Genomic DNA, 27945 nt, shown 5'->3' on the forward strand with positions numbered 1-27945 from the left:
GACTGCAGTTCTGTGGCTTTAGTCCATGTCTGATTTGAGGCAATTTATACTCTTGTGTACTACTGGACATTAACATACTTATTTTTTGTCCAGGTGTATTTAAAACTTCTAACAGCCACAAACTATTCAAATGATTGCTATACATCATCCAACTTCCTGTTCAATAGGAAACACATTACTGGAAAACTGCATGTAATACAGCATGATCATCTTGTCCAGAAGGATTAAGGGATATTCCCGTATAGTTTATAATTATAGAAAATGTTAATGAAATTAATGGATATACATTTAAAGTAAACCAACTGAAAGTCATAAAAAAAGAAAATAAACAACAGCAACAAAAACAGTTTTTCTCTTTTCTTTAAAAAGAAATAAAATAATATTTATTACACTTGTTCATTAACAGATATCAATATAAATATTATAACATTGTTTTTTAATGCCATAATGAACACTGATGACAATATAACACTGTTTTCTGGCACTGAGGAAGAACATCATCATTTATGATTGATTATATATATATATATATATATATATATATATATAAGACTAAAACTTCTGATGTTATGAACAGAGAATGGATTTGTGAGACTCTCTTTCTCTTACAGTTTGAATTTTAGGGAAACAACTTGAAAAAACTCTGTCTGGACCACAGCTGTTTCTCAGGAAACAAAAAATGACAGACGGACAATCACGAAACAATAATAAAACACTAGAAAACATCTGGTAAACTATGTTACATAAAAGATTGAAAGAAAAGTGTGAAATAAATGCTAAAAAAAAGCTATCAACACATTGTCCTGGCCATTTGAGACTGTTGTACTTCCACCAACAGCCAGAGACAAAGGAAACAACACAAATTCATTTCAAGTGTCTTTCCTTTGGTTTCAGCTTAAATCTGAGTTCCATTGCCTGAGATTTGACTGAATGGATCAGTGAGGAAAGATCAGTCCAATCCTCCAGACGAGTCTGTTTTGTTTCTCAGCATCTGGTGATGAAGCTCCTGGACTCAGTTTTGGCCACCAGTAATCGCAGCGAATCGCTGGATGTCCAGATGAGCTCTCGTCCACTGACAGGAAAAGACACAACATGAGAGGATCTTCTGGTCAGTTTTGGTGTCAAAGACATTGAAAATCATAAGAATGCAGAAAAAAAAAACATAAGATATCAAAAAAACCTGCTTTGTGGTTGAAGAAACAGGCAGAGAGCCATATCACAAAAAAGGAATGTTCCCCACAATGTTTTAGTTTTTTTTTTAAATATATGCATCCACTTCTGAATATATGAATGTTTGGAGAAGTGTTCACCTGTGGTAGTCCATTCCCACCAGACTGACTCCATTGACAGCGAGGATGCGGTCGCCCGCTCTTAGTCTCTGACCGAAGTCTGCTGGGGAATCAGGCACAACTGACTTCACGTAGACCCCACTCACTCGCAGAGGAGTTTTCTATCAAGACACAAGTTTAGTGATGACCACATGATGACCCAACAGCAACAGGAAATTAATGAGTTTGATTCTCCTCTGTATCAGTGTAATGGCACTGCTGCATTTGTTTGAGAGCGTCTTGACTCACACAAAGATGTTTTATTCTCTCAGAAGACTCAACCACACAGTCATCAGGATCGTACTTCATCTTATTGTTAACATCAGCTCTATCTTTTCAATGACAGTACAGTTCTGGGAAACGCAGGAGGTCTTCTCGCGTTCAGTCAAGCTTATTGGCTTCAAAAGACGTTCAGTGTGTCCAACGCAAACCCATTCATCCCCTACTGAGCCGCTTCTCGTAAAACGACCCCCCTCACATGTACCTCATAGCGAACACCTAAGTCAGCAATACCAAGTCATTTACAGGACCAAACTCTCAGAGGAGGCGAACAAAGCAACCCTAAGAGACTATGGCTCTGTACAAAAGCTAATGAGCTTCCTACGTAGGCAGCATTTTAGGGCATCACTTCTGATGTGAAGGCTTTAAAAACGGCAAGATTATGCTGTCGTCCACGTCAGCTTTGTCTAAAACCAAATCTAAGGTAGCAACACATTTAGCAAAAACCTATGGTCGCACTATGTGTACTTTGCATAGAAGACAATCCCACAACTAGGGATACGCCTGTATGAATTTTTCCTGTTGCGATTAATTGCTCATGCTTTAATCACGGTAAACGGTATTATCACGGTATTGAAACTTAGTTTAAAAAAGTGCTCAAAATATAGTATAATAGGTTAAATAACTTTTTTTTCTAGTAACAAAAATAATTGAACATTTAAATAAAATAAAGCAATACAGAAAAATATAGAAAGTTAAAAGTTTTGCACAGATTAAAGTGCAAAAGAACCGTAAAGACCAATAGGTATCACTTTACAATCTCATTAGTTTACCATTAGCATTCACAATGAGCAATATCTACATTTGCTACAGGAGTTATTAATCTTTGTTTAAAAAAATATAAGTCTTAGTTCATGTTAGCTCATTAAATATTACAGTTGCAACTTAACATTTTAACAATGTGTTATTTAATATTGGAATACCTAAGATTAATGAATGTTCAGATAAATTCTTCAATTAAGAATCAATACTTAATTATTTGGCACTGTGATACACAAATCTTAATGGCTATTTAAAATTATTTAAATATGTTTTAGAAAGTAGTGCAGCTGCTTTATTTATGGAGTTTCCAGGGTAAGGGCTGCATTTTCTGCAGTTTAGCGCCATCTGCTGTCAGAGAGTGAATGTGCTTTCATTTAGCGTGTCTCTCATGTGTGCTTTTCTTACGTGCTTGTTTACATCAGAGCGCACAACCAGCATACAGCGGTGTTGTGCATTTTGACCAGCTGATGGGAATAGTATTCTTAAAATGCATTCCAAATTCTGAATATATATATATTATTATTTGCGGTATTTATAAGTGCCCACGAGAACACAATATCGTGCATATTCATTACTGTGTATTACCGAATACAAGTCTACCCACAACACGCTGCGACAAGTTCAGTGAAGAAACCTAGTCTGAAGATACTGTTTATTATAAGCCTATTTTACCAAGTATGAGTGAAGTATCTCTAAGGGAAGTTAAGATGCTGTCTATGTGGGCTGCAAGGTGTGTTTTGGGACAAAGCCTGCATGCACTTAACTGTAAAGATCTAGTGTAGCCCGATTATTTTGGTCATAATAGCTTACAGTTTTCATTTGACCAACATGTTTATATGAAGCACTGTAATTCTGTATATAAAACAGGGTCATTTCATCAGCATAATCACAATGAAGGAACAACTATAAAAGACGATTTGTAATCTGCATCATAGAGGGGCCTTTTGCTTAAAATCCAGTAAATGGAGAACATGTGTGTGTCAAACAAAAACATATCCAGGTCATATTCCTAACAAACTCTCATTACCATTGATCTGCATCAACCGCCATACAGGTGTTCCATAAAAACATAAGAATTTGCATACTGTGCACAGTCTACATAATATATATATATATCTTAGAAAGAGTAAGAGCACTAGGGAAGTATGTCATTATGTACTGTATATAGTCTAGGAGAGCCATGTACACTAGCACAAGGGCGAGAGACAAGTACACAAGAACAGAACGATAAATAGAAAAGAAAAATACATCAAACATCATTCTCACCATTCCATCCACCAGCGCCAGCCCAAGACCATGAGGTCCTCTCATCAGCTCTACGGTGAACACCTCGTCTCTATCATCCTCATCCTCCTCTGTTCTGTGGTTTCCTGTGATGCTGTTCTCTACTGAGAAAACATAGTCCAACACATCACATTATCAGCAGACTTCACTAGAGACACATGTATGCCTGGGTCATACATCAGCTCATATTCAGAAGAAAGAAATAAGAAATTATACTTTGCATGAAGAACATGAAGATGGTTTCCAGGATTGTCAAGATTATTATAATTATAATTATTTCATGACAGTCAAAATGAATTCAGAATTTAAAATAAATAAATAAAATAAAGAAGTCAACTGACAAATATCAATTTCACAGGTTTGGTTTTGGTTCGTCATAAACATCAGTCATTTCTTCATATTGTATATGATACATAAGTTTGAGCCCTGATTTTATGATGTCTTTTCATGTTCCCATAAAGATCTTCTGCTGTGGGTTGGTGGAAACACAGGGTTTTCCTCCAGTGCTCGGCCACCCGGCCAGCGTCCTGAACAATGCCTGTCCCGATTAAGATTCCAGACAGCAAGCCAACTGTAAATTCCCATGATGCTTTATTCACTGCTCTTTTTTTCTCCTGACATCACCACCTCTCTGTAATTCCTGAACCAGATTATAGGATTTGTGCCACAACCAAAAAAGCAGAATGAATTAGCGACCAAAACCAGTGTGGTCTAAAGAGAGTTCCTTTAATTAGGAAGATCCACACTAGACTTTAGAAAGAGGAGGCGGGAGACCAGTGGGAACAGGATGCCACATGTAGTGCTTTACCACTCTTCAAGTAAAAGTACTATATTACTACACGTTTGAGTGTAGCAATGTATTCTGAATGAATGAAATCTCTCAGGTTTCATTAAAGCTACCTTAAAATTGTGTTTCGGACATTAACAAGTCTTATGGGTTTGGAAGGACAGGGTGAATAAAAATAAAATTATTAATTTTAATCTGTGGGTGAACTGTGACTTAACACTTATGAATAACGCTTATATGACTTGGAAAAATATATATATATATATATATATATATATATATATATTTATTTATTTATTTTTTATAAAATTGCAATTATACTGAATATTGGCATCATTTATCCAACAGTTGTTTCTACTGTTGTTTCTTTACAATGGTTAAAAAACATGCCCATATTATATATATATATATATATATATATATATATATATATATATACATATATATATATATATATATATATATATACATATATATATATATATATATATATATATACTACTATATATAAAGTTGAAGTCTAATTCTTTTCTCATTGTGTCCTAATACAAATTCTTCCATACAAAAAAACAAAACAAAGAAACCCTTGGTTGGGACATGCAGTATGGTTTTCTCAGGGTATTCTCAGAAGTACCATGTAAATACCATGGTATATGAATATGGTAATCACCCATTACTGGACCAGAGTATTATTTAGATACTCTAGTTTAGTTTATGAAGCTTTCTGTTTATTGCTTGCCAATGCTGTAAAAAGTTATGATCTTTTTAGGATTTCATCATGGAAATGGGAAATAATTTCTCATCATTGATGAAACAGCAAGTGTTATTATTGTTTTCCTTTAAATGTCTCTACAATAGTTTTTAAATAGCTACAGAAGCTCTATGAATTACCTGATCTTGGTAGTAATATTTAGGCTGAGGCATAATTTTGACTGCTTGATTTCCAATAATGATTATTTTAAGTACTTACAAGAAAGAAATAAAGTGCTCAGAAATGTTCAGAATATTAACCTGACCCCAACACCAGTTACAAAGACTCACTCTTGAAGTTGTTCAGTGACCTCACCTGACCATTGCTCATTATATTACACGTGGGAGAGCATTCTGGAGAGAAGGGGGGCTGGTTTCCTGGTGCAGCCAGAGCACACAAACCCAGCTCCACATCAACACCAGCACCTCCCTTACGATTCCAAAGACAATACCCCCTGCCTTTGAAATCAGGGAACACGCAATGGGATGAAAATATCCCAGATATTTCTCAGAGTACAGCTGAGAAACGAAACAAAAGATGAGTAGTACTAGTGCTCAAGTAGGTTTAAATCTACAAAACTAAATGCATATGCAAGAAACATTGTATTTTCCAGTTTTTTTGTTCATAATCCTTGTAACTGGAAAGGATTTTAGCCAGAATCTGGTGTAAAGAGAAGCAGTTTAGCATGTGTTTTAGCATCTACTCTACCTCTCCTGTGCTGGCGGGCCGTCTGCTGCGCTGCCCCCTCCAGCAGACTGGCTTCAAGCTCAGCTTGCTCAAGACTCTGAGGGGTGTTGGGAGGCGTCAGCAGGCAGGACGGGTCAAGGGCCAGACTCTTGTGGTAGCCCAGGTCTGTATTCCCCGACAGGCTGTTTTGGAGCTCCAGGCTCTTCAGTTTTTGGGTCAGGACGGCCTCACATGAGCTCAGGTTACTGTGAGACCCCCGAAACTGAGGAGGTGTCAAGCTGACATGGTTCTGATCCTTCTCCTCTGAGTCCTGGCAGGTGATCGGTTCAGATGCTGTCTCTTCAGTCAAGTTACTGCAGGAGCGCTGAATGCATCCGAAATGACAAAAAGAAATGAAACACTAAGTCAATTCATCTGTTTGTACAGCATTTTCACGACACACAACGTCATGTTGTTAATAATGCATTAGTGATGAACCTTGAGTGATTTCAGTTTTATTAAGAGATTTAAATGATGGTCTATTAAGATATTAAGATTTAAACATTGTTTGGTTTTGTTCAAAGCAAGAGTAAGTGGTTCTTAAATTATTAATGATTTAATAGTAGTCATTTAAGCAAAAATTTCAAGAAATCTAGGGTAGGTTTATAACTGTATCAAAATGCCTATGCTGACTTTAGTTGAAAATTACTTATTTCTAACCTACAGGCCAACATTTGGAAATCTAATATCAACCCAGTTTTAAACCATTGCTATAAATGTCTGTTGTTTTTCCGTGGCGTCTGTAGGGAGTTAACAGTGTGGAGGAGGTTCACCTGTGAGGGCTGATGGTCGGACTGTGTCTGGCTGTCTGGGAGAGACTGGATAAACTCCTGCAGATGCCGGAGAGGAGTGAACAGCCCTGGCTCTGTGATGGGATTTCCCAGCTCCAGGTTAAAGATGCTGCTGGGCAGGATTAGAGGAGGATGGTTGTCGAAACTTTCCAGGATATTAGCTAAGAGAAAATATTTTTGTTGTCAGGCACTCGGGCAGAAGAACAGAGAATCTCAGTGAGCTAAAGAAAACAATTTAAGACATCACTCAAAATAAATCAATTAAAAATCATTCACTTCACTGTATGTTTGAAAGAAACGGTGCTTTACAAGAGATCTTGGAAATGACAAATGGTTAAATATTGCCATTGTATTATCCAGTAACAGAACAGAGTGTTTGTGTGTTCAGGTTTGGGCTCACAGGTGTTGAGGGCAGCAGCTGCGTCCTCTGGACAGGGCGTCCAGCACGGAGGGCACATCCGAGCCGTGTGGTACTCTCTTAGCATGTGATGCAGCTGTGCAGGGTTCAGATGAACAAACTCAGCTCTCAGACTGCACCATGATGCCTGTAAACACACACACAGATGCATAGAAGAATTCATCTGCAAGAGATCTGCTTGTGATTGGGCCAAACATTCACACATAAAACTCGTTTTTGGGACTTGCACAAATTTATCAGCACAGTTAACTCTATTCAGGACATAAGTAACGTAAGTGTTGGAGCAAAACTGCCAGCAGCTGGTGCAAACATTCACAGAACATACAGATTAATTTAGATAAAAACGGTGTATAGTCATGACATATATATATAGTCATGGCATAACAATGACATACCATGTTTTCTAATAATAACACCTAAGGGAGTATGTATGAGGAAAAAAACCAAAGGACCTACGACTGACCCAATACTAGCGCTCCCTAAACACATTTCTCCATAACAACCACCTACAAGAGTTGCTAATAGCAGTTATGCTCCCTGCGACCGCTGCCTCTGCTGATCAAAGTTTTTCTAAAATAAAGCTCATCAAAACATCCTTGCGCTCATCTATGTCACAAAAGCGCTTGAGTGGTCTGAGAATAATCAGCATCAACTCTGAATTAGCAAAGATATTATCGTATGACGAGCTCATTGACAACTTCGCCTCCAGAAAAAGCAGAAGTGTGTCTTTGTAAATGTTGAACTTTTTAATACTCCATCAGATGACAAATATAAGTGCTGATTTAGTGTCTGTTTAGAAAGGTTAGCACAATCTGGAATATTGTTGTTTTCTATACTGTAAAAAGCAGCACTAAGTTCAAGTAAAACAAGCAGAGAAATGCAACCTTGGTCAAATATCATGTACTCTAAGTTCATTTCTATGCAATGATGAGAATAATAGGGTGGACTCTATAGTACTTATAATTACACCAGTCTCTTTACAAAATTTAGGAAACAGCGGCTTGGAAAGAACACTGTACAAACTCATCAGCACAACACAGGACAGGATACGTTTGGCACATGGTTAAGATTACAGCTTAGTTTAATTCAACCAAGTGTTCATCTTTATTAACACTATTTTTGGTTTATATTTTCAGCGTTCCATTCAGTTTAACTTGAATAAAGAATACAGTTCACATGTTTTGTTCAATGACATAAAACACTATCGTATTTAAAATATATAAGACAATCTATTAAAGGATAAATGTACATTTTACAGAAAATTGCTAAATTGCATTTACCAATTATATATAAATCTAAGTGATGAACTATTCTAGGATGAATGTAGTGAGAAAGGTTTAGCTGATGCATAGACATATTTGAGAAAAGCCTCAAACACGTGATGGGTGGTGTCACACTAGTCTGGAAAAGCCACAAGACTGACTAAAGTCAAAACACACTCATGTTGTTGCTTTCGACCATGTGCATTAGAAGAATGCTAAATATTTAATAAAGCCAGGTCTGGTATAAGGTACCAGTTTTACTGATCTGACACTAGTTTGGAGTATAACTGGAATATGAAAAGGATTTACTAGAACCAAAGCCCATAGGCACAGCAGGATAGATGTTGGATGTATCAAAGTTCCTCCTGAGCTTTCTTAAACATAGACACAAATGAAGACAACTGACAATGCATGTGGAAAGCTGTTCAGATCCTCTTGGATAAATTTGATGAGAAATATTTAAGATCTCTAGTTTTGTCTGCAGACTTGACAAACCTGAGAGCACAGTTTAAGACACTGTTGAGGGACACATTTGCTAGAGTAAGAAAATGTCTATAATTACTTTTCTCACTTATCTCATTGCTGTCTACAAGAAATAACTGAGACATTAAGGAGAAGTCATTTTGTGATTTTTCTTTGCTATGGACACACAAGCAACAAGTGTGTCTGAAGAGTGTCTGGGATGACTGTCCCAGAATAGATGGATGGAAAAGGGGAAAAGACATCTGAAACTATTTGCAAAAATAGTTGTTTTACAAACCACAAACTGTGACCTCATGCCACGGGTGGAACCCTAACAACCAGTCTCCTAGAAACTGTGACATGCAACCATTGTTTGTTGACAGGATAGAAGAAGTTAAGATCAGTAACTGCACACTGGATGAAACTGACAGACATACGCGCTCTCATTTATCTCGACAAGTGCTACATGTGCTAATAATATTAGCTAGAACAGAACAGTTCATCAAGAGAAACTTTAATGTTGGCTAGAGTTGTTGACAACTTTAGAATATTTTCAAAAAGCTGTCTGAAGGTTATATAACCCTAATGTAGTTTAAGATCTATACAGCATTATGAGTGAGATAGATTAAGCAGTTGCTGAAGTGTTCTGAGTAGTTGGCAGGGTGTGATCTACTGTTGCTTGAACTTTCTTTGCCAGGATGTTGCCAAACTGTTGTAGTGTGTTGTGTTCCTAGGAAGGTGCTAAGGTATTGCTGTATGGCTGCTAAGTCACTAGGTGGTTACTAAGGTTGTCTGTTTGGTTGATAAGGTACTGCTAGGCAAAATACCCTTTCACATTAGCTGTGTTGCCATTACAGATTTCCATAAAACGGAGTGCCTCTTCTGAAATGTGCCAGAGCGGCCACAATCAGCTCTGTTGGCCGTATCAGAGCCGTAATGCAGTGTAAACAAAGAGTTATCCAAACAGTAACGGCAAGGAAAGGCCATAAGCTTGAGATCGGCCACTTCTTACGTTTCTTAAAGGTTATAGTACATTGAAAAACGATCATATGACTTTTTCAGTATGCCATGTGATCTGAAAATGTGGAAAAGAAGGTTTCCATTGCAGTGTTGCGAAATATTCCTTTTTCAGAATTGCCTTAAAAAACCACCCACATTTTTTTTTTCAGTTTGGGCAACTTGAAGGGCAATGGAAACACAGCTATTTACAGCTGTTAATTTCATGGCATGCAAAATCCTGGGAAACTAATTCTTGACCAGCACGCAACCGTTTAAATGACTGATTGTCCATTTGTGGAAATGTGTGAAACTCAACATTAAAATTCACATATACTCAAGGCGTAAAAATACATTAAACTACAGTTAAATGTAGTGTGAAAAGACTTAAACTATTTCGTCCCTTAATGTAAGTCGCACCAAACTTAGTTAGTTAGTTACCCTCTGCTTATTCACCACGATAAAATAAGTGAATAATGAATGCATGAATATATCCACACAAAACAATTGTGAATATATGTTTTAAAGTAAAGTGTAGAAGTTTTTCTAGGGCTTATAAATGTAAATAATTATGTAATAATTATAACAGACATCCAACAACCCTGCAAAGGATAAGTTTAGATAAATGGGTATTATTTTGGACAACTATTCTATCACCCATTGTGGAAATAAATATCTCTCTGAAAATCTTATATATGCATATACTCTATGATCAGACCTCCTGTTCACACAGCTCACACAGATCTTTTGATCTGTTGTTTGTCACAGATAATGAAAAAGCAGCTTTAGACAGATACAGAAAAACTCCAATCAGTTCGAAAAAAGCGTACTATTTCAGAAAAGGCAGAACGACTGTGTTGAGTCGGGTGGACTAGAAACGCCCTCAATCTAATTAGGAAATGTTGTTTTGAAAAAGAACACAACAAAAACACTTAATTTACAGTTTCAGACTGTTCAAAGTACATTTATGGTTGACAGCAGAATGCAGAACAAATAAACAGAGCGGTCATGTGAGAGTGAGTCATGTATGTGTTTGTTCGGAGCGAGTTTAAAGTAAACTCAGCTCATTCAAGACAGTGAGCTCACACTAGCCCCTCCCACCCAGAGCTCTAATCCGGCTCTCACGTCTCCTGTGTGACACTCTGAGAGCTTAAGAGCTTTAAAGGTCAAAGTTCACCAGTCAAATGACAGTCAGACTCTCGAGCGCTGTGAGCCGCTTCACGAGAACTGTAAACCCCCCGCGGCACAGGATGTGTTTGGGTGGCGTGCTGTAAACTTTGTACTGTCCTCTGTTATTGTGCCTTTGGTTTATGGTATGATAAGCTATAAGAGAAACTCATTTCCTTATGCACAAAAGAGTAAACAGTGGCTTCTGAAGGAAGTCAACCGGTTTAGGACCAGACAAACAGCTGTATGGAGTTCTTCTATTTCCTGTTCACCCAGGCACTAAAGTCTCTCGTGCTTGCGGCGCTCTGTCTACATTGTGATGACTGCATTGGGATTACATGACAAACCATTCACAGATGAAGCCATTGGCATGTTCTGAAACAAGCTCAACAGGGTTTTATTTATGTGATGTACAGAAAAACTGCATGACTTGAGATGTAAATATGACCTTTGTCATGAGATTGATGCCATCATGCGGTTTTATTGAATGAAGCTGATACCTCAGGCAATTTTGTTGGCTTGAGAAACAGGTTTGCTCAGCGTTTCTTAAAACATCACATCATTTTTATAGTCCTAGTGGCTGTTTGAAGACCAATAAAGGTTTTTTTTTGGATAACTGATACTCACAACCTGTCAAATCAGCAGTCAAACCCAGATTATAACGTTTATCACACCTTGCTGTCAAACCCTAGTTCATTCTTCTTTGCAACTAAAGAGCTGCCTTATTCACCAGTTTAGTGAAACTAGAACAAGATGTTCGTCAAAAGGAAACTGGACAGACAATATGGGAATGCAGCAACACTATTTCTGACACACCAAGCAAGTACAGAACACAATTTCCTTTGGTAGTCATCGGTACCCAAGGTTCCCACACTTTATGACCAATGCATTTCTTATTAAGGGATTTTTTTTAGACCAAATTACTAATGAATCATTCAGCCGGATTTGTGAACTAATTCACTTGACTAATTCGTTAAAAGCAATCCAAGAGAACAATTTTCTCACAACACTATGACTTGCAAGCAATTTTAATGACTGAATGATGGAAATTTCAGAGTATAAAATAAATTATGCAACACTTTACAATATGGTTCCATTTGATGTTAGGTAACTTCATTAGTTAACAAAATGTACTAATATATTCACATTATCATATTAAAATCAAAAGTCGTATCTGTTAATATTATTCATGGACCTGAGCTTACAAACTAACGATGAACAGTTGCATTTGTATTAAAATATATTTAAAAAGATTAAAAAAAAAACCTGTAACTATTTAATTTTTCATTATTATTCAATGTTAACGCATTAGGTAGTTACCAATAGGACCTTACTGGAAAGTGTTACCAATTTATAATCGCTATATAAACTTCAATGATGTTTAAGATTTTACTAATTTCTTTAACTCTCATTAAGTAATATTATTATTGTAATATCATTAATAATTGTTCATTAATTCATAAAAAAAAAAAAACTTTTAAAAACTCCATAAAATGTCCAGGTTATCCATGACTAAGGAAACAATATATTTGGTAGGTTCACCTCAAATGGTCCAAATCTAAATTTGACCCCAAATTAAGGAAATTGTATTTTGCTAACAGAAAATGAATTGCAATGCATTTGAATACGATAAAACACAATTCTAATTCTGAAATCAATCAATCAATCAATCAATCTTCTCATTAGGATGCATTATTAATCTTAATCTGCAAAATATCCATTTACAAAATTTACAAATATTATTTGAATTATCAGCCGGTAAGTTAGTCTAATATTGCTATGGTATGTTGTTCTGCTGTGGGAATATTAAATTGAATCTTGGTTTCATTTTGTATAAGTTTTATTTTATTTTTATTTTTATATAGGCACACCGGTTGCACTTTATTTCACAGTACGTGTACTTACAGTGTATTTATCTAAGAAAGTTCTGGTAATACAAGGTAACTAGGGTTAGGTTTAGGGGTTGGGTCATTGTTAGTACCTAGTTATTACATAGTTATTGTAATTACTATAATAGTATGTACATGAGGAACAGGACTGTAAAATAAAGTGCTACCGGCACACCTCTAGTGCAACACATCTGTAAATCCTTCATATTTTCAGATACTTTGTATCTGTGTAATCATTTGTAAAGCAGTTTAAAGGGTTTCTGACCTGCAGGAGGGTCTCCTTGGGCGTAGCGAGCAGGTTGACAGCTGAGGAAAGCCTTTGGAAGAAGTCAGCAGCCAAATCTCCCATGCCAATGCTCTGAATCCAATCCATCAGCAAATCCAGGTTGGCCCGGATCTGCACTCCTCTAGACCACTGGTAGAAGCCACCTCCAGACCCTTAAAAACAACATCCATATCAATATTTATTCAGAAGTCTCAATCAGTGCTACAGGTAGCATGTTATTCATTATAGCTTTCTAGTAGTTGTCAAAAAGTTACAATCTCACAAAATATCCAAAACTCAATTCAAACTAAACCAGTTTACATTATGTAAAAATTTTGTCCGGCTCCAGCAGACTATTATCAAGCAAAAAGCTGTGCTATGCAGCCAGTGTTATTTACACCTAGCTACAAATATTCACTTCGTAAAATTCACACCCTTGTAAAAAAAAATTCCTGTCCAAACAAAGTATGGAGACCACTGGAGTGTAAACAAAGTAGTTCACACCACGCTCTCTGGCAGTACAAGTTGTAGCCACCGTGGCTTTGGTGTAAATAGCTTGTGCATCAGGTCCTCAGAAGGACGTTGAGAGCACGTGCTCACCTCTCTCCATGAGCGTGTTGAAGAGCGAGGCATTGGTGAAGAAGAACAGGTAGGTCAGCAGTTGAGATGTGATCTCGCTGTGCACCTGGAAAGTGTTGAGCAGGTGCAGTGCCTCCTTCAGGACGTCCAGGATTTGGCTGACCCCTGCAGGCATGCGCAGCTGACCGCTCTCAGAGAAAGGGTTGCTATCCAGCAGCCCATGTAACATGGCATACATACTCTAGCAAAGGGAATGGGAAAAATGTTTGTTTACTGTGCATACCAATCATAAATGCAACCCCAAAGCATTAGAGAAAGCAAAGGACAGAGCAATACAGGTCCCATTATTTGTGCTCTCAGTAGAGAGGTGGTAGCCAGGAGCAGTGCTTTGTGCAGTTCCTGAACATCACGTCTAAGGCAACAGGAAGTACGGCACAGGCTGACTTCCTCTCAGCGGGTGATATGCGGCTGTGACTGGACTCTAGAGAATATCTCTGCCCTGACTGCCCATTGTTACAGCGCCAGTGAGAGTCCCGAGAATCATTCAGATAAGACTAAAGCACAGACGCATCTAGCATCCACACTCACTTCTCCCACTGAGTAAACCACTGTTGCCCCTCAGGAACAGATAAAAGGATTCTGTAAACAAATATGGACCGAGCAGATAACTATGCAAGAGGGTTCACACTGATCCAAATCCATGAAATAAAGGAAAATATTCAATAAAATCCACCAGGAAGTTGTTTGTTTAAGCACAAGAAAACAAGGAAGGAGAAAAAAATCTGGCAAGACCATACATCAGATTACAAACTAAAGGTGTGGCCACATTTGAGAAATACCAATATTAAACAGGAAAAGAAACAGATTTTTAATTACAAGCCTGAAATACACTGGAGCTCTTATTTTGAAATATATGTTCTGCTTTTTATTATGTCTATATACTGGCTTATCATTTGGGTGATAAAAAAAAATACTCTTACAACAAATAAAAACAGTAAGAATTCATCAACAGTCGATCGTAAGCAATTGGCATAAATGTGCGTTTTTGTTGATTGTGAACTGCTCTGAAACACTGAGCCTGTAGAACATGCAATAGCACTACATTTTTTATATAATTTAATATATTTAAGACTTTTCCTAAAACTGAGAATTTTTTTTTCTATTGTTATAATGTAATTGTAATGTTAAATGCTTGTAGCATTACCGACAGATCACTGAAATTTTGGTGAAAAATTCCATCCATGGCGAATAGATTTCAAGATTCAATCACTAACACCATTTTTTGGCAATTTTTTTTGTTTACTGTCAATAGTCTAGTAATCTAAGAAGCACAGCTAACACAGAAGTCTCAAAAGTCAAACCAAGCAGCGAATCTGCAACCAATCTGAATCTGCTGCGAAATCTGCAAGGGGAAATTTTTCACCTTCACGCGTAACTGCCAATCACATGGATTCCTATTGAATTGAGAGCGGAAAATGTGGCTGTACCTCAATACAACTCTCAAAAAACACACACAAACACACTGCCAATTTGTCAGGGCACAGCAGAGGTTAATGAAACACTCCATGCACTTCAGCCATATGAGGTCACTGAGAAACTAACAAGAGCCAAAAGTCCCGCCCCCATGACTCATCACTGATTGACGCATTCTTGCCTTGCCTTTTGGTCACAGCCATGACATCAGTGTTCATTATCATGACTAAGAGATGCCTGGATCCCACCATTCACAACAACTGATATTCAAAGGAAATACCTAATGTTATGATAAAAACCATTCCCAACACGTGTTATAGAAAATAAGTTAATGCTCTTAATTACAACGTGTTTAATGATCTGTATGTTTTTTTTTTACCATAGAAATACGATTTCCTGTCACCAACCGATCACCTTACACAGTCTGACATCACAGGTAACAGATATCAGACTGGCTTCTAAATTTCAAGGAAATTTCAATGGTAATGATTTAGAAACTAAACTCCTGGTAACTGTTAATATCCTGTTGGCAGTTATGACTGCTTTAACTGGACACTCCTCTCCCGTTCTGGTGACGAGAACAGAATATTTCCTGCTCAGGAAACAGATGAACTCTCTGAGTCAAATGTGGAGGTCCACAGCTGCTTCTCCGTCAGGCAGAGGATGGGTAACTTTGGGCTTCCTGTCTGCTCTACTGACAGTCCTCTTAACCCCTGATATCTCAGTTGTTTTCTAGGACAAGACTGAAGTGACTGGACCATGAAAGACATAACCTTTCCATTTACTATTTATCCACAAAGTTAATCTGCAACAAAAATGTGTCACATATTTGGAATTTCTTGTCTTCAACTAGTCTGTACTTCAAGGTGACTCACCATTGAACGGATGCAATTATAACTCATTTGAATAGAGAATGAGTTTCATGACGTTTCATTTGTGTGTTATTTTAGCACTGCTTACATACTGTTATACAGTAGCATTATTCTTATTTTTAATTGACTTTTTTTTAAATGGTCAGTTTTTTATTTTAATATTGGTTTAAGTTTTAGTACTGTTGTTATGTGAGTTTTTCAGTTTTTATGTTTTTATATTTTTCTGTTCAGCATTAAATTATAGTTATTTTAGTTTTAGTATTAGCAGTTTCAGTACTTCAACTTACTAAAGTTTTTTCAGTTCTTTTATTTAAACATTACACATTTTTAAAGTTATTATATTATACAAAATGCTGTTTACACGGTTATGTCCTGTTTCACATATTTTACTTCCTTAGGGAAAGGAGGAACATATTTAATATGATATAAACATTAAGTATCAAGAACAATTAGTAAAAGGTTATACTTTTAGTAGTAAAATAGTAAATATAGTCCCTAACCACACAAAACTGTTAATAATTGAATCAATAGATAGACATAATGGTCTTTCTTTTGTACTGACTTTAGTGAGATAGTAGACACACTGCTGGAAGGTGAACATGATGACTTCCTCTAGGACTGTCATGGCCTCCTCGCTGGCAGCCCGTGTGGACTGGATCTGACAATCCATTGATTCTGAGCAGATGAAGACATGATGTTATTGCACATTCACAAAAGACCTCAAGTACCAGCATTCTTTTGTTCTGAAACAAAAAGCTGAAATGAACCAATAACTAAAGCAACAAGGTATTGTGTCACAATGATCAAACACATATTTAGTATAATTTAGGACAACACAGAGAGCGATGGCTTGTACCTTTGTCCATTTCCTGTCTGTCCTGCTCTCTCCATGTTAAGAGCAGGGGGACGTCATGTTGGATGAAGTGCAGAAGCTCAATGGAGTTGGACATCCACAGCACCAGTGGCTGCAGGCCTGGGATCAGATCCTTGATGTTTAACACATGATGCTCTGCCGACGTATCACTAGTGCTTCTGTAGCATAGTAAGCACAATGGTTACACGTTATACATTCATTTATTCATCCAACCATCTGTCTGCCTATCCAACAAACAATCATCCATTCTTTATCATAACAACCAAACATTGATTCTCCAAACCTACCATCTATCCAACTATAAATCTCTTTTTTCAACCAACCAACCATATATCTAAACAACCATCCACTTACCTGTCTAACCAATCAACCAGCAATCTAAACAGCCATCCCTTTATCTGTCTGACAAACCAACCTACTACCTATACATATACAATATCTGTACATCCAACCAACCAGACTTCTATCTTTCTATGAACATCCATCTATAAGATTGTTCAATCATATATCTGTCTAACCAACCATCCATCTACTTTTTGACCAGTCAGTCTAAAAGTCCAACCAACAAACCACCTTAACTACTAATTAAATAAGACAAAGAAAAGCTGGTTTATAAAGCAAGCAAGCCATAATCACAAAATCAAAGATGTTGAGGTTAATTTCCCCCATTTAGTACTTCCATTTTAACCACTAAGCTGTATACCTCACCACAATATGGAGGTAAAAGATAAAAAAATCAGGATGTAGACTGCGGAAAACATCAACTGATAGAAAATGCCAGCTCTCTGCTGGCCAAATCTACAATTTGCACATGAGACAATCAGAGCCTGAACCACTTTAGCACTTTATTTATTACTGTACACTTCAACGGTTAATGGCATGCTCAAGTAGCCTTATCTCGGGTCATGATTGGGCACCACAGAGAAAACAACAGTGAATTGAGCACCCACAGCACCATGGGTGATAATGAGCTAGTTACTGCCGTCCTTTAAGTTCCCTGCTCTTATTTCAGAGAGGCGAGTGAAAGAAGATTGGTTGCAGAAAGAAAAAAGCTCTCTCACATGTCTGGCTGCAAAGCTGCGAGTTCTTTTGTTCTTTCCTGTAGAGGAGAAAAAAAAACATTTTAGAAAAACAGATCTGTTTAAGAGTACCAACTTTCAATTTCTTATGACAACAATGACCTATTTCATACATGTTGTCTATCAGATGGTTTTAAAATGCATCATATGGAGATCATATACTACAATACACCATAGCACTAAATGGTTACTAACATAATAAACCATTGTATATATATACGTGTCACCTCCAAACCTCCATGGTATTACTATGGTATTACAATGGTGTTGGCTGCTTTTAGTACTCTATAAAATCCCACTCACCCACATGGTGAGCTGGACTTGATTAGCGATAGAGAGCAGCAATTTCCGGAGGTGAACCAACTCAAAGTTGGTGGCGGAGTGCTGAATGCACAAACACAGCAGAAAGGCTGGAGTAAGTTTGGGTTCTTCCCCTCCTGGGTCCACCATACTGAGAATCTTCTCCAAGACTTGCTCCTCATGCTGCACCTGATAGGACAACGACAGCACCTTGCCCTCCAAGTCCCTCCAGCGGGCGGCCATTTTTTGAGTCCTCCTCCTCCTGACGGACGTTCCACACAGTTTACAGGGTGACGTTGTGGCTGGAGGACACAGGGTGGCCATCCAGGACGGGGTCTGGAAGGCTCCTGAGACCGTAGGGTCCTTGAACATAAAGAGATAGTGCTGCCCGAGCCCCACCAGGTCCCCCGGACACAACTCAACCTGGTCATCAAGGGGGACGCCATTGTGTGTAACAAGTGCGCTGTGGAGGGGTCTGAGCATGGTTTGCATCTTGCTACTTTCCTTGATTTGGTCACTGGTGGCGTCTAGACGCTGTACACAGCAGTGCTGAGGTAGGATGTCAGGGGCAAAAAGTAAGACGTCCACTTTTAGGGTCTCCTCATTGTTACCAGTGGAGGATTCAATGGAGGAGCCAAATATACAACTGTTCCCACTCATCAGATAGATCAGAAAGTCCTGAGAAGAGATTAACAGCAAAAACAGAAGGTTTTATTAACTGCGCCAACAGAATCTGAAATTATACTTAACTTTCTGACTGTTAAGTACTGAGACAAACAGTTTGAGGAAAAAAGATTTATACACCAGGGATTAGAGATTTTGGGATAAATCAGTAAAACTGTATTCTTTGTCTAACTCTCACTATAACAGAGCCCTGCACATGGCATGCATGGGAAAAAAAATAATAGGCTAAATCGTGTGCACGATTTATTATTTCATTCCTTGGATTTATCAATTGTGCGCAAAATTTACTAATTTATTCCCTGGATTTGCTAAATCACACACACTAATTATAAATCAAGAGAACAAATTTATAAATTGTGTGCACAATTTAGCAAATCCAGGGAACGGAATAGTAATTGTGTGCAGGTTTTATTTAGTATATTGCGGGAATGAGTGGAAATGTGCGCACAATTAATTTTTCTTGCATGTCATGTGCGGGGCTACTTACAATATGGGGCAACACGGTCTATATACAAAAATATTAAGCACTGTCACATTAAATATTTATTATGAATACTGAAAACTCTAATTGTGGTAACAATATAACAATATTTTGCACTAAATGCAGTAAAAAAATGTACCTTTGGAATGTTTTTAGATACTGTCAGGACCTACAAAAATTATCAAAAAATCCCCAAAAATGTCTTTACAATTTGTGTTATTACCTAAAATGATGTACATATTTAAATAATAACATTCAGCAGAGTTAAAGTTGCTGGACTAGCACTAGAATTATGCAAATAATACCATCATGACAAAGGCTGAATTTAATACTGCCGGATTTGATACATGCTTTTATAAAAATCTATTGATGTAAATATCTTTAGTTTTTTACAAAAAGTATAGTTTTGAGGTACATTTGTGAAACATTACATACAATTTAGATTGTTTTTTCTAAACCCTTATGTGCCATGTTACTTTTAAAGATAAATATTTACAATTCTAACATTTTAATCAACATTAAGGATTGAATTACAGTTTATAGACAGGGAATGTTTTGAAAATGATGTACATTCGAACACTGATTAATTTCAAAGTGTAAATGTGTAAAAGCTGTTATGTCAGATAAAGGTGTGGGACATGTTTTGTGTCACATCTCAAGAATCAATGGGTTATGTAATCCCAGTGCACTGACCATTGATTGTAACGAAACGAGGAAGTACAACATAAAGACTGCCTTGTCTAAATTCTTCATCTGCTTAAACTGAGGTGTCAAAACAGACTGCACTGTTAATCGATTGATCCCTGCTAAACCACATGATTCTTCTGCTCCGGAGAAGCACCTCTCAGGACTATGTGTGACTGACATAGAGCTGATCCGAGTCCCTTAACCCAAGATAATCTCCCAAGCACTTTAGGCTGTAAACTCACTCTCATTCAACCATTTACCAAGCTCCTTTCCTCGACACAGACTGGAAATAGACTGAGGACTGAGAAAAAAATGAATCCTAGCCCTCTTTCAAGACCAGATAGAGTGTAGATTTCAAGCATTACTTTATCAACATAATAAATCATATTTTGCTGCTGGACCATTTCAAATCACAGTTGTAAAAATCACATGATCGATATTTCCCTGAATTCAGACACACACAGTTAGTAGCATGTCTTATCATTTGTGTGAGGTAAAAACAACCCCATATGAGAATCGATTTACTATGTCTATTTTAATTTAATTACTACATTTCCTAAAATTGAGAGTTTCCAGTGTACATTGCTTTGTTGGATTATATATAAAAGGATGGGAGAAATCCGGTGTAGACATTGTGAAACCGCAATACTAACTTTTCCAGCTAAAAACGTGGAGTCTCAAGGGACTATGGCCAAAAGCAAGAGAAACAGCAGTGCGTGGCAGAATGAGTGGTGTCACCGCAGGCTTAGTAAACAATGCTGATTATTACCTTCGGTAAAGTGCACATGTCCTCACTAACTCCTGATTATAGTTCAGCTTTTAAACGAGACAATACACATATAATTACTGCTAGAACCGCAAACCCGTTCATCGCTCTCTCTCACATGCATACGCATTGAGCAAGAGAATGAAATGTGTGTATTCATAATCTTAAATGAAATTATAGTAACTTTCTATACTTTGGAAACTATTTTTCTGGCTTCATTCTACTCACTATATTTCATAATCAGATCAACTGTAAATGGATTCTTATTGGATATCGTGTTTCAGCTGTAAACATGCCGCATTGAAAAAGCTTTAAAAATGGCCTGTGAATGGCATTTTAAAAATGTCTGTTTATTTCTGTGGTCACGTTGTAGAGTTATGGTTTTCCAGTGTAGTGTGTACATGCAAAAACTCGCACACCCTTGACAGTGCATACTCAGCAACACTGACTGAGGAACAGCAGGGCTGCACAAGCACAAAACACTTAACAACAAGAAGTTAGAAACTATACTGTTCCAAACGAAGACACTTGTTTGGTTGGGAAACGTTAGTGGATAATATTGATAGGAAACCTGTGTTGGAAACTTGAGGAGAACTTCGAACTTAGAAACAGAAACTGTGAGTTTTTGTCCACTAAAAATCTTAAAGGAAACCGTTGATATCTACAGTTTCAGAACCATAACTACAGATCCACAGAATAAGGACATCTCTGGAGCTCCTACCTGTCTGTGGTTGTATCCTTGCAGCAGAATGAAATATGGGAAATCAAAGGGGAGGTGGATGGAGTACTGTGTGTTGTTGTCATCGCTGCTTTCTGTCTCCTCTTTCTCTGCGTTGAGGCGGTGAGCCTCTTTATCCGCCTCTGCCTCTGGATCCTCCTGTAGAGGTGCATTATGGGTCTCACTGGCTTCTTTTCCCATAGTGGAGACATCCATGTCACTCAAGCTCCTCCAGATTCCCAGAGCATCCATCCCCTCATTCGTCCCATCCACAAACAGAGAGGTGACCCGCGCACGAGCATACTGCAGCTTTCGGACCTGGGCATTGAGGCCTGAGGTGATAAATGTTTTTTTAAATATATGACTTCAACTCAAAAAATTTATACAATTTTACATTGTCATGCTAAAAACTTATAGACAACCATTGCTTAAGACGATAATAGCACTGAGTATGGCTAAGTCAGATTTCTTCTACTGCATGAGCAACAATTTTAAAGCAGCATAAGGCCATAACTGCCAAAACTTAAAATGAAAATGATTAAATGAGATGTAATTAAATGCTTTAAGATTAAGCTTTCATACATTCTTCTAAATATAGCTGTACATCTGCCACATTTTGTTCAGATGATCTGCAATAAGATGACTATCGATGGGAGTGACGTACAGTGTTAGAAGTAATGCATTACAAGTATTACTTTTTACAAGTTAGTAGTAAAGCAGACATTACTTTGTAATTACTTTTTCAAACAAGTAACGCCAGTTACTTTGTTTTCCCATTGATTGACTGACATCTTTCCTGTCCCCATGTGGAGAGAAATTGGGATGCGTTGTGTGTGCTGTGTAAGCATGATTTTAACAGTTGTTCTTCTAGACTAAATGTGAACGTGTATTTACAAACAACAAAAACAGATCCAGTTTTCCTCAAAACGAGGAAAAAACTGTGAAAAGCAAACTCGGGTCCTATATATAAAAGCATATATACGGGCCCTGTGTAAACGATCTAATCGCATGGTGAAAAGCGCACAGCGCAGGTGAACTCAGGGCATGTAAGAATCCACTTTTGCTAGTTCAACAACGGGAAAACAGTCACCGCATGCCCAGGCGTATGGTCTAAACAGGTTGTCCCTAATTAATGAATAATGGATGTCTTTGGGTGCAACATGCAATAAACCAATCAGAGTGTCATCTCCCATTCCCTTTAAAGGGACACTCCACCCCAAAATGACAATTTTGTCATTAATCACTTACCCCCATGTAATTCCAAACCTGTAAAAGGCTTTGTCCATCTTCAGAACACAATTTTAGATATTTTAAATGATATTTTAAATTTTTCATTGATATTCTTTAATTTTTGTATATTTGTGTACTGTCCCTGTGTGTGTAGCAAGCAGAGTGTATGCGCGTTGCGGACCCGCCTATACTAACGCGTTATTTAAATAACAAAGAAAAAATATTGCGCCAGACTTTAGACCATGTTTGAGTCAGTCTATGGCGGTCTATTTTTAGTTCTTCAAAATAGCAACATGCCAACAATACGCCTGAACACACCTCCTTTTTAGACCAGAATGCCCATGGGCGCAAATGCATTTGCTATTTAAGCAACGCAGCGCAGGACGGGAAAATGAGAACTGCGTTGGTCTGAAATAGCAAAAGCACTTGCGTCGGGTGTATGATAGGTGTATTTAATCCCATTTTATTAATCAGTGCTGCTGACCTTCATTGAACCAATAAACAATTTAGGTGTGAAAGGACTTTTACATTTGCCAAAAATATAACTTTTTATATTAAAACAAACAAGCAAGCCTAGGACAGATGAGAAAAAATAACACAAAAGAAATGTAAAGCATTACTCCACATAAAAATTAACTAACACAGTATTGGAGTAACGCAATATTGTAATGCATTACTTTTAGTAACTTTAAGTAAATTTCCCCAAGACTGGTGCCGTAACAGAAACAGAGCTGAAGAATGCTGTGAAATGTTGTCAGAGCTCAGGCTTCCACACCCAGTGGCACTCTGGGCGTTATCAGCTGTGGAAATGGGCGGTCATCTACATTGTTCTGTCAGAACACACAGCGATGGGGGTTGAGCTTCTCCAGTCACCGATTCTCAAGGGAGCCCTGAGGAACACCACAGCCCCGTGCCAAAGAAAAAACACCCTCAAGAGTGCAGGAAACACGCTCAGAAAGAAAAACAAGCGGCCATTCCGATGTTGGCGGCTAGACCGCGGTGGGAAAGCTCAGTGTGTGAGCTGATGGGACTATCCCAATAAAACATACTTCTGAGAGAGCAATTTCACTAAGCTTCTTGCTGACAGGCTTTTGTTGGGATAAGCCCTGAGGCACCTCACTCTGTTAAAACATTCCTAAATTGTGTCAACTGGAACATAGATCAAAGTTCAGCTAGTCAAAACACATCTAAAGGCCATTCACACCGAGAACAATAACTACAGCGATAACTAAATCAGTGTCTACACCAATGCATGATAACATTCTGATTATTATAAGAGCGCCCAGTTTTGCCGCCTGCCACTTTAAAGGGGTCATATGATGCGATTTCAGGTGGTACAAGCTGTTCGTGCATAGATAAGATCCCTAAAGTTGCAAAGACTAAAGTCTCAAACCTATAGAGATATTCTTTAATAAAGTTAAGACTCGTCCAGACCCTCCTAAAACACCTCATTTAAACATGCACACATGTCTATATAACTGTGTGTGACGATTTGCTTAACACCGCACAAATGTTTACACAAAGAAAGAAGGCGTAACTTTTATTCTCGCTGTAGCTGTTTTATTCTCCACATGTCGTGGAGTGAGAAACACAACGGTGTGTTTCGTTGTGAAAGCGATACTTTGTTTGGCCTTCCGAAAGAGGACAAAACTAGAAATCAGTGGTTAAGATGTGTGTTTACAACACTGCCGATCACAATGCACTGGATAGCCGGCCAATCAGCATACACCTTGCTTTTCAGAAAGATGAGCTTTGTAAAAATCTATGCATTTCAATAAGGCGGGGCATAGGGGAGTGTTTTTTTTTTTACCTTAAACCAATAAGTTCACACAATAAATTGCTGCAGTACCTGCAGTGATGGTGTCTGTATTCTTGGCAATTTGTGCCTCCACGTTTGCTCTTTTCTGGATCTCGAAACGCCTTGAGAATCCATCCTTGGGTTTCCAGAGCGACTGCAACATGAGGGGCTTCTCATGGTCACCAACAACCCGACAGCACTCTGTCTTCCATTCGTTGTCCAATCCAGTTCGGCCAATCACATCACAGAGCACATACGCACTGGAGTCTTCCTTTTCCAAACAGTACCTGTAAAGCAAGAGAACAGCTCCGTTGGCCTTACCTGCTGGACTAAGAAAGAGTCTACAATGAAAGAGACCAATTACTTGACGTGTATTTAAGTGTGTTTTAAGTCTTGGGTTCGAAGTACTGATTAATTGAAACCAACAGAAAAAATCCTGCTGAATCAATAACTATCAAAAACAGATTTGCAGGACCAAAACCACTCACCAAAACAGCTAAGTGGGAGGTCTTATGATATTTCATGCATTCTGACTTATTTACACTCTTAAAGAGTCCCAAGAAACAAGTTGGACGTATGATTCCATATCTTTGCCAAATACACTCATTCAGGGTTCGTATAACCTTATATATAACCATAATAAATATACACAGTACACATACATATTATGTAAACAAAAAAGCTTATTTTGGATGCGATTAATCACGATTAGTTTGACTGCACTAGTTTTGCCTGTGTTTGACTTTTTTCTTAATACATGTCAGCAGTGTGGTATGGGATTTTAATCCCATAGTGTGGACACACATTATCATGACCAAAAATGATGCTAGAACAGCAGTATATAAAATCTCTTGGGCCCTTTTTTGAAGAAATGTATGGTTAAACTCACATAGCAAATTTAATCGCCCGGTTACCAAAACTCAAAACTGAAACTAAAATGTACACACGTTGAATCTGAATCTGGCAAGAGTGCATCCCTCACCTCTCCAGAGCCTCTTTGACCAGTTCTTTGGCACTGGAGTGACTGGTGGCCAGCACGCTCTTGTAGTTGGCTCCTTGGCAGATGTCACTGCCAAATATCTTGAGGATCCCTTGGATAGTCCTCTGACTGGACAGCTCTGCGGGGTCGTCCGCTGCTTGCAGGGTCCTGCAGTCCTGACCCTGCCGTCTGTTTCGCAGAACAGGGCTTCGGTTGAACACCGTGGTCAGTCTGTTGTTGTGTCGGCGGATCTTGCTCTTGGCCGGCTGCCGGACTCCAGTGCTCTCCACAGACTGAGTCGTGCTATCAGACGTGCTGGACCTCAGAGAGAAGGTTAAGATGACTTTAAAAGCTTGCTACTGATGTGAGCATCTGCACTCAGTCTGCTTTAGATACAATGAGAGAATAAGTGTAATAGACTGCGGATCACATAAAAAACCCTGCTAAGAAGAGAGTTTCTTTGCCTGAGAAAAACAACTGTGACTCTTTCACTTGTGACTAATCCTTTCAAATACTGTCTAGAGCTAAGGTGCATGTGGATTTAAACTTGTATTTTATCATCTAGCATGTATTTTAGCTTTAGTTTCTTGGTTAGAAGTTGATATGACTGACAGATTCTCACTGGTAGCTACTATACAAGATTTCATCAACTCTAATGTGTTATATTGTTTTCGTAACAGTATGAAGAATTTTTTCTTTTTTTTTTACTATGATATCAGTTTAGTAAAAACGATTTAACATCATTTCAAATTATTGTAATATATATTTAGACTTTTGCTTTAAACTAGCATTTGTGACAAAGGAATCAAAACAGTATAAAGAACAAAACACAATTTTACTTTAAATGCGTTTAAATATACAATTACTTAAAAAGAGAGAAATATGAAATATTACAATTATATAAAATAATTTAAAGCCTATCAGTTCACAGAGGGTGTGCCCCTTCTTCACATTTGCCAAGATGCAGTTCTATTATTAGAGAAGCAGAGCAATTTAGTGCCATGTCTCAAATTTACATGTACAGTATTTTTTTTTACACTATGTATTTTTATTGCATGATTAGAGCAACATTTTTTCAGGCCAAACGACATGAGAAAGTGCATAATCACATACTAACAGATGTCTTTCTGGAGAATGCTTTGCTTGTCTTATATTTACAATAAAAGCTGACACTGGTTATTATTCTGCTATATGATGCCATCTATATGATGCCATCACTGTCACCCTTGTTTAAGTGTGTTTAAATCTCAAAGCTTTCATGGGGCACTTCTTTCTTTCTGTGTGTCACAAGTGTGTTTAAAGTAAACAAACGGCATGCACAAGTGTATGAGTAACTCACTGCAGAGATCCATTGCTGGTCTTTCTGCCCAGCATCGCCAGGCGTCTCTTGGGCGAGCGGATCAATAACCCGACAGGGAAGCCGAGAGCTTGTTTAGAGATGTGAATGCTTCTTTCCTCCGAGATCATTTTAGCATGTGGAAGAGTATAATTATTCAATCGCAAATGTAAAGTTTAGTAGCTATACCACAGTCTTTGTGCTCCGCTGTCAAAATAACTCGTTTCAGTGCAACACATGTTGCGCGTGCAGTGACAAACAGAAACTTTAACCGCTAAACATCTTCAGTCCTGCCTTTCCATGTCAGTCCTTTCATAAACATAATCCATTGTGACGTTTAAGAAGAAGAAAAAAATCTAAATATATACTAACTTCGCTATTAAATAATGTTATCCAGTCCGGTTTGAACAGGTCCTCTTTATTTAGACATGTCCCTTACGGATTAAAAGGAATGATAATCCGATATAGGAAACGATGGCGATAAACTGTCCCAGCCACACGCTCACTCCGATTCCGTTGAGTGCCCCCTGTCCCGAGTGTGTGTGTTTGAGTCCCGTTTGAAAAGTTAAACGCGACTATGATGACGTAGAGGGCGTTTGGGAATTCTAGCCGGAAGCCAATCCTACTAGGGCATTTATTTACCTCATGAATATTAATTAGGGTATGTGATTGGACGAACAAGAAGGAATCGTCAGATTTAACTAATTCATATGCATGAGCGCAAAATTTATAGCAGCAGTGAAGACAACAGATGCCGAATCGATATCAATATATATATACACACACACACGAGACCAAGATCTTTTAAACCATGTATTTCTGAAAGAAAACACTGGCCCTTATTCGACATTTACGGGCAGAATGTAAACTTGTCGAAAAAAAACTAAGACTCTCATGTAAATCGAAGCATTTAATTGAAATT

At 37.9% G+C, this 27945-nt stretch overlaps 1 protein-coding gene across 1 annotated transcript; it reads right to left on the minus strand.

The window, feature by feature from the left end:
- Nucleotides 1-690: 690 nt before the first annotated feature.
- On the minus strand, nucleotides 691-27686 carry LOC132140809 (ras-associating and dilute domain-containing protein-like). Its single transcript, XM_059549807.1, has 16 exons — nucleotides 27027-27686; nucleotides 25691-26008; nucleotides 24760-24995; nucleotides 21684-22012; nucleotides 18348-19022; nucleotides 18027-18064; nucleotides 16948-17123; nucleotides 16654-16766; nucleotides 13768-13987; nucleotides 13168-13340; nucleotides 7109-7253; nucleotides 6691-6869; nucleotides 5900-6242; nucleotides 3636-3757; nucleotides 1311-1450; nucleotides 691-1072 (listed from the first exon to the last, which is right to left on the minus strand). Exons 1-16 carry the CDS (start codon nucleotides 27152-27154, stop codon nucleotides 985-987), a joined length of 3423 nt encoding a protein of 1140 aa, XP_059405790.1. The 5' UTR covers nucleotides 27155-27686; the 3' UTR covers nucleotides 691-984.
- Nucleotides 27687-27945: the final 259 nt, after the last annotated feature.

This window comes from Carassius carassius, chromosome 1, assembly GCF_963082965.1.
Source record: "Carassius carassius chromosome 1, fCarCar2.1, whole genome shotgun sequence".
In the NCBI taxonomy this organism is placed as follows: Eukaryota; Metazoa; Chordata; class Actinopteri; order Cypriniformes; family Cyprinidae; genus Carassius; species Carassius carassius.

Excerpts from the sequence above, each read along its gene's own strand:
- LOC132140809 (XM_059549807.1), bottom strand. The coding sequence starts at position 27,154 with ATGATCTCGGAGGAAAGAAGCATTCACATCTCTAAACAAGCTCTCGGC. Across the intron at positions 13,988-16,653 it reads GTGTCTACTATCTCACTAAA|AGTATGTATGCCATGTTACA; the intron begins GTCAGTACAAAA and ends TCCCTTTGCTAG. Across the intron at positions 7,254-13,167 it reads CCAAGGAGACCCTCCTGCAG|GCATCATGGTGCAGTCTGAG; the intron begins GTCAGAAACCCT and ends GTGTGTTTACAG.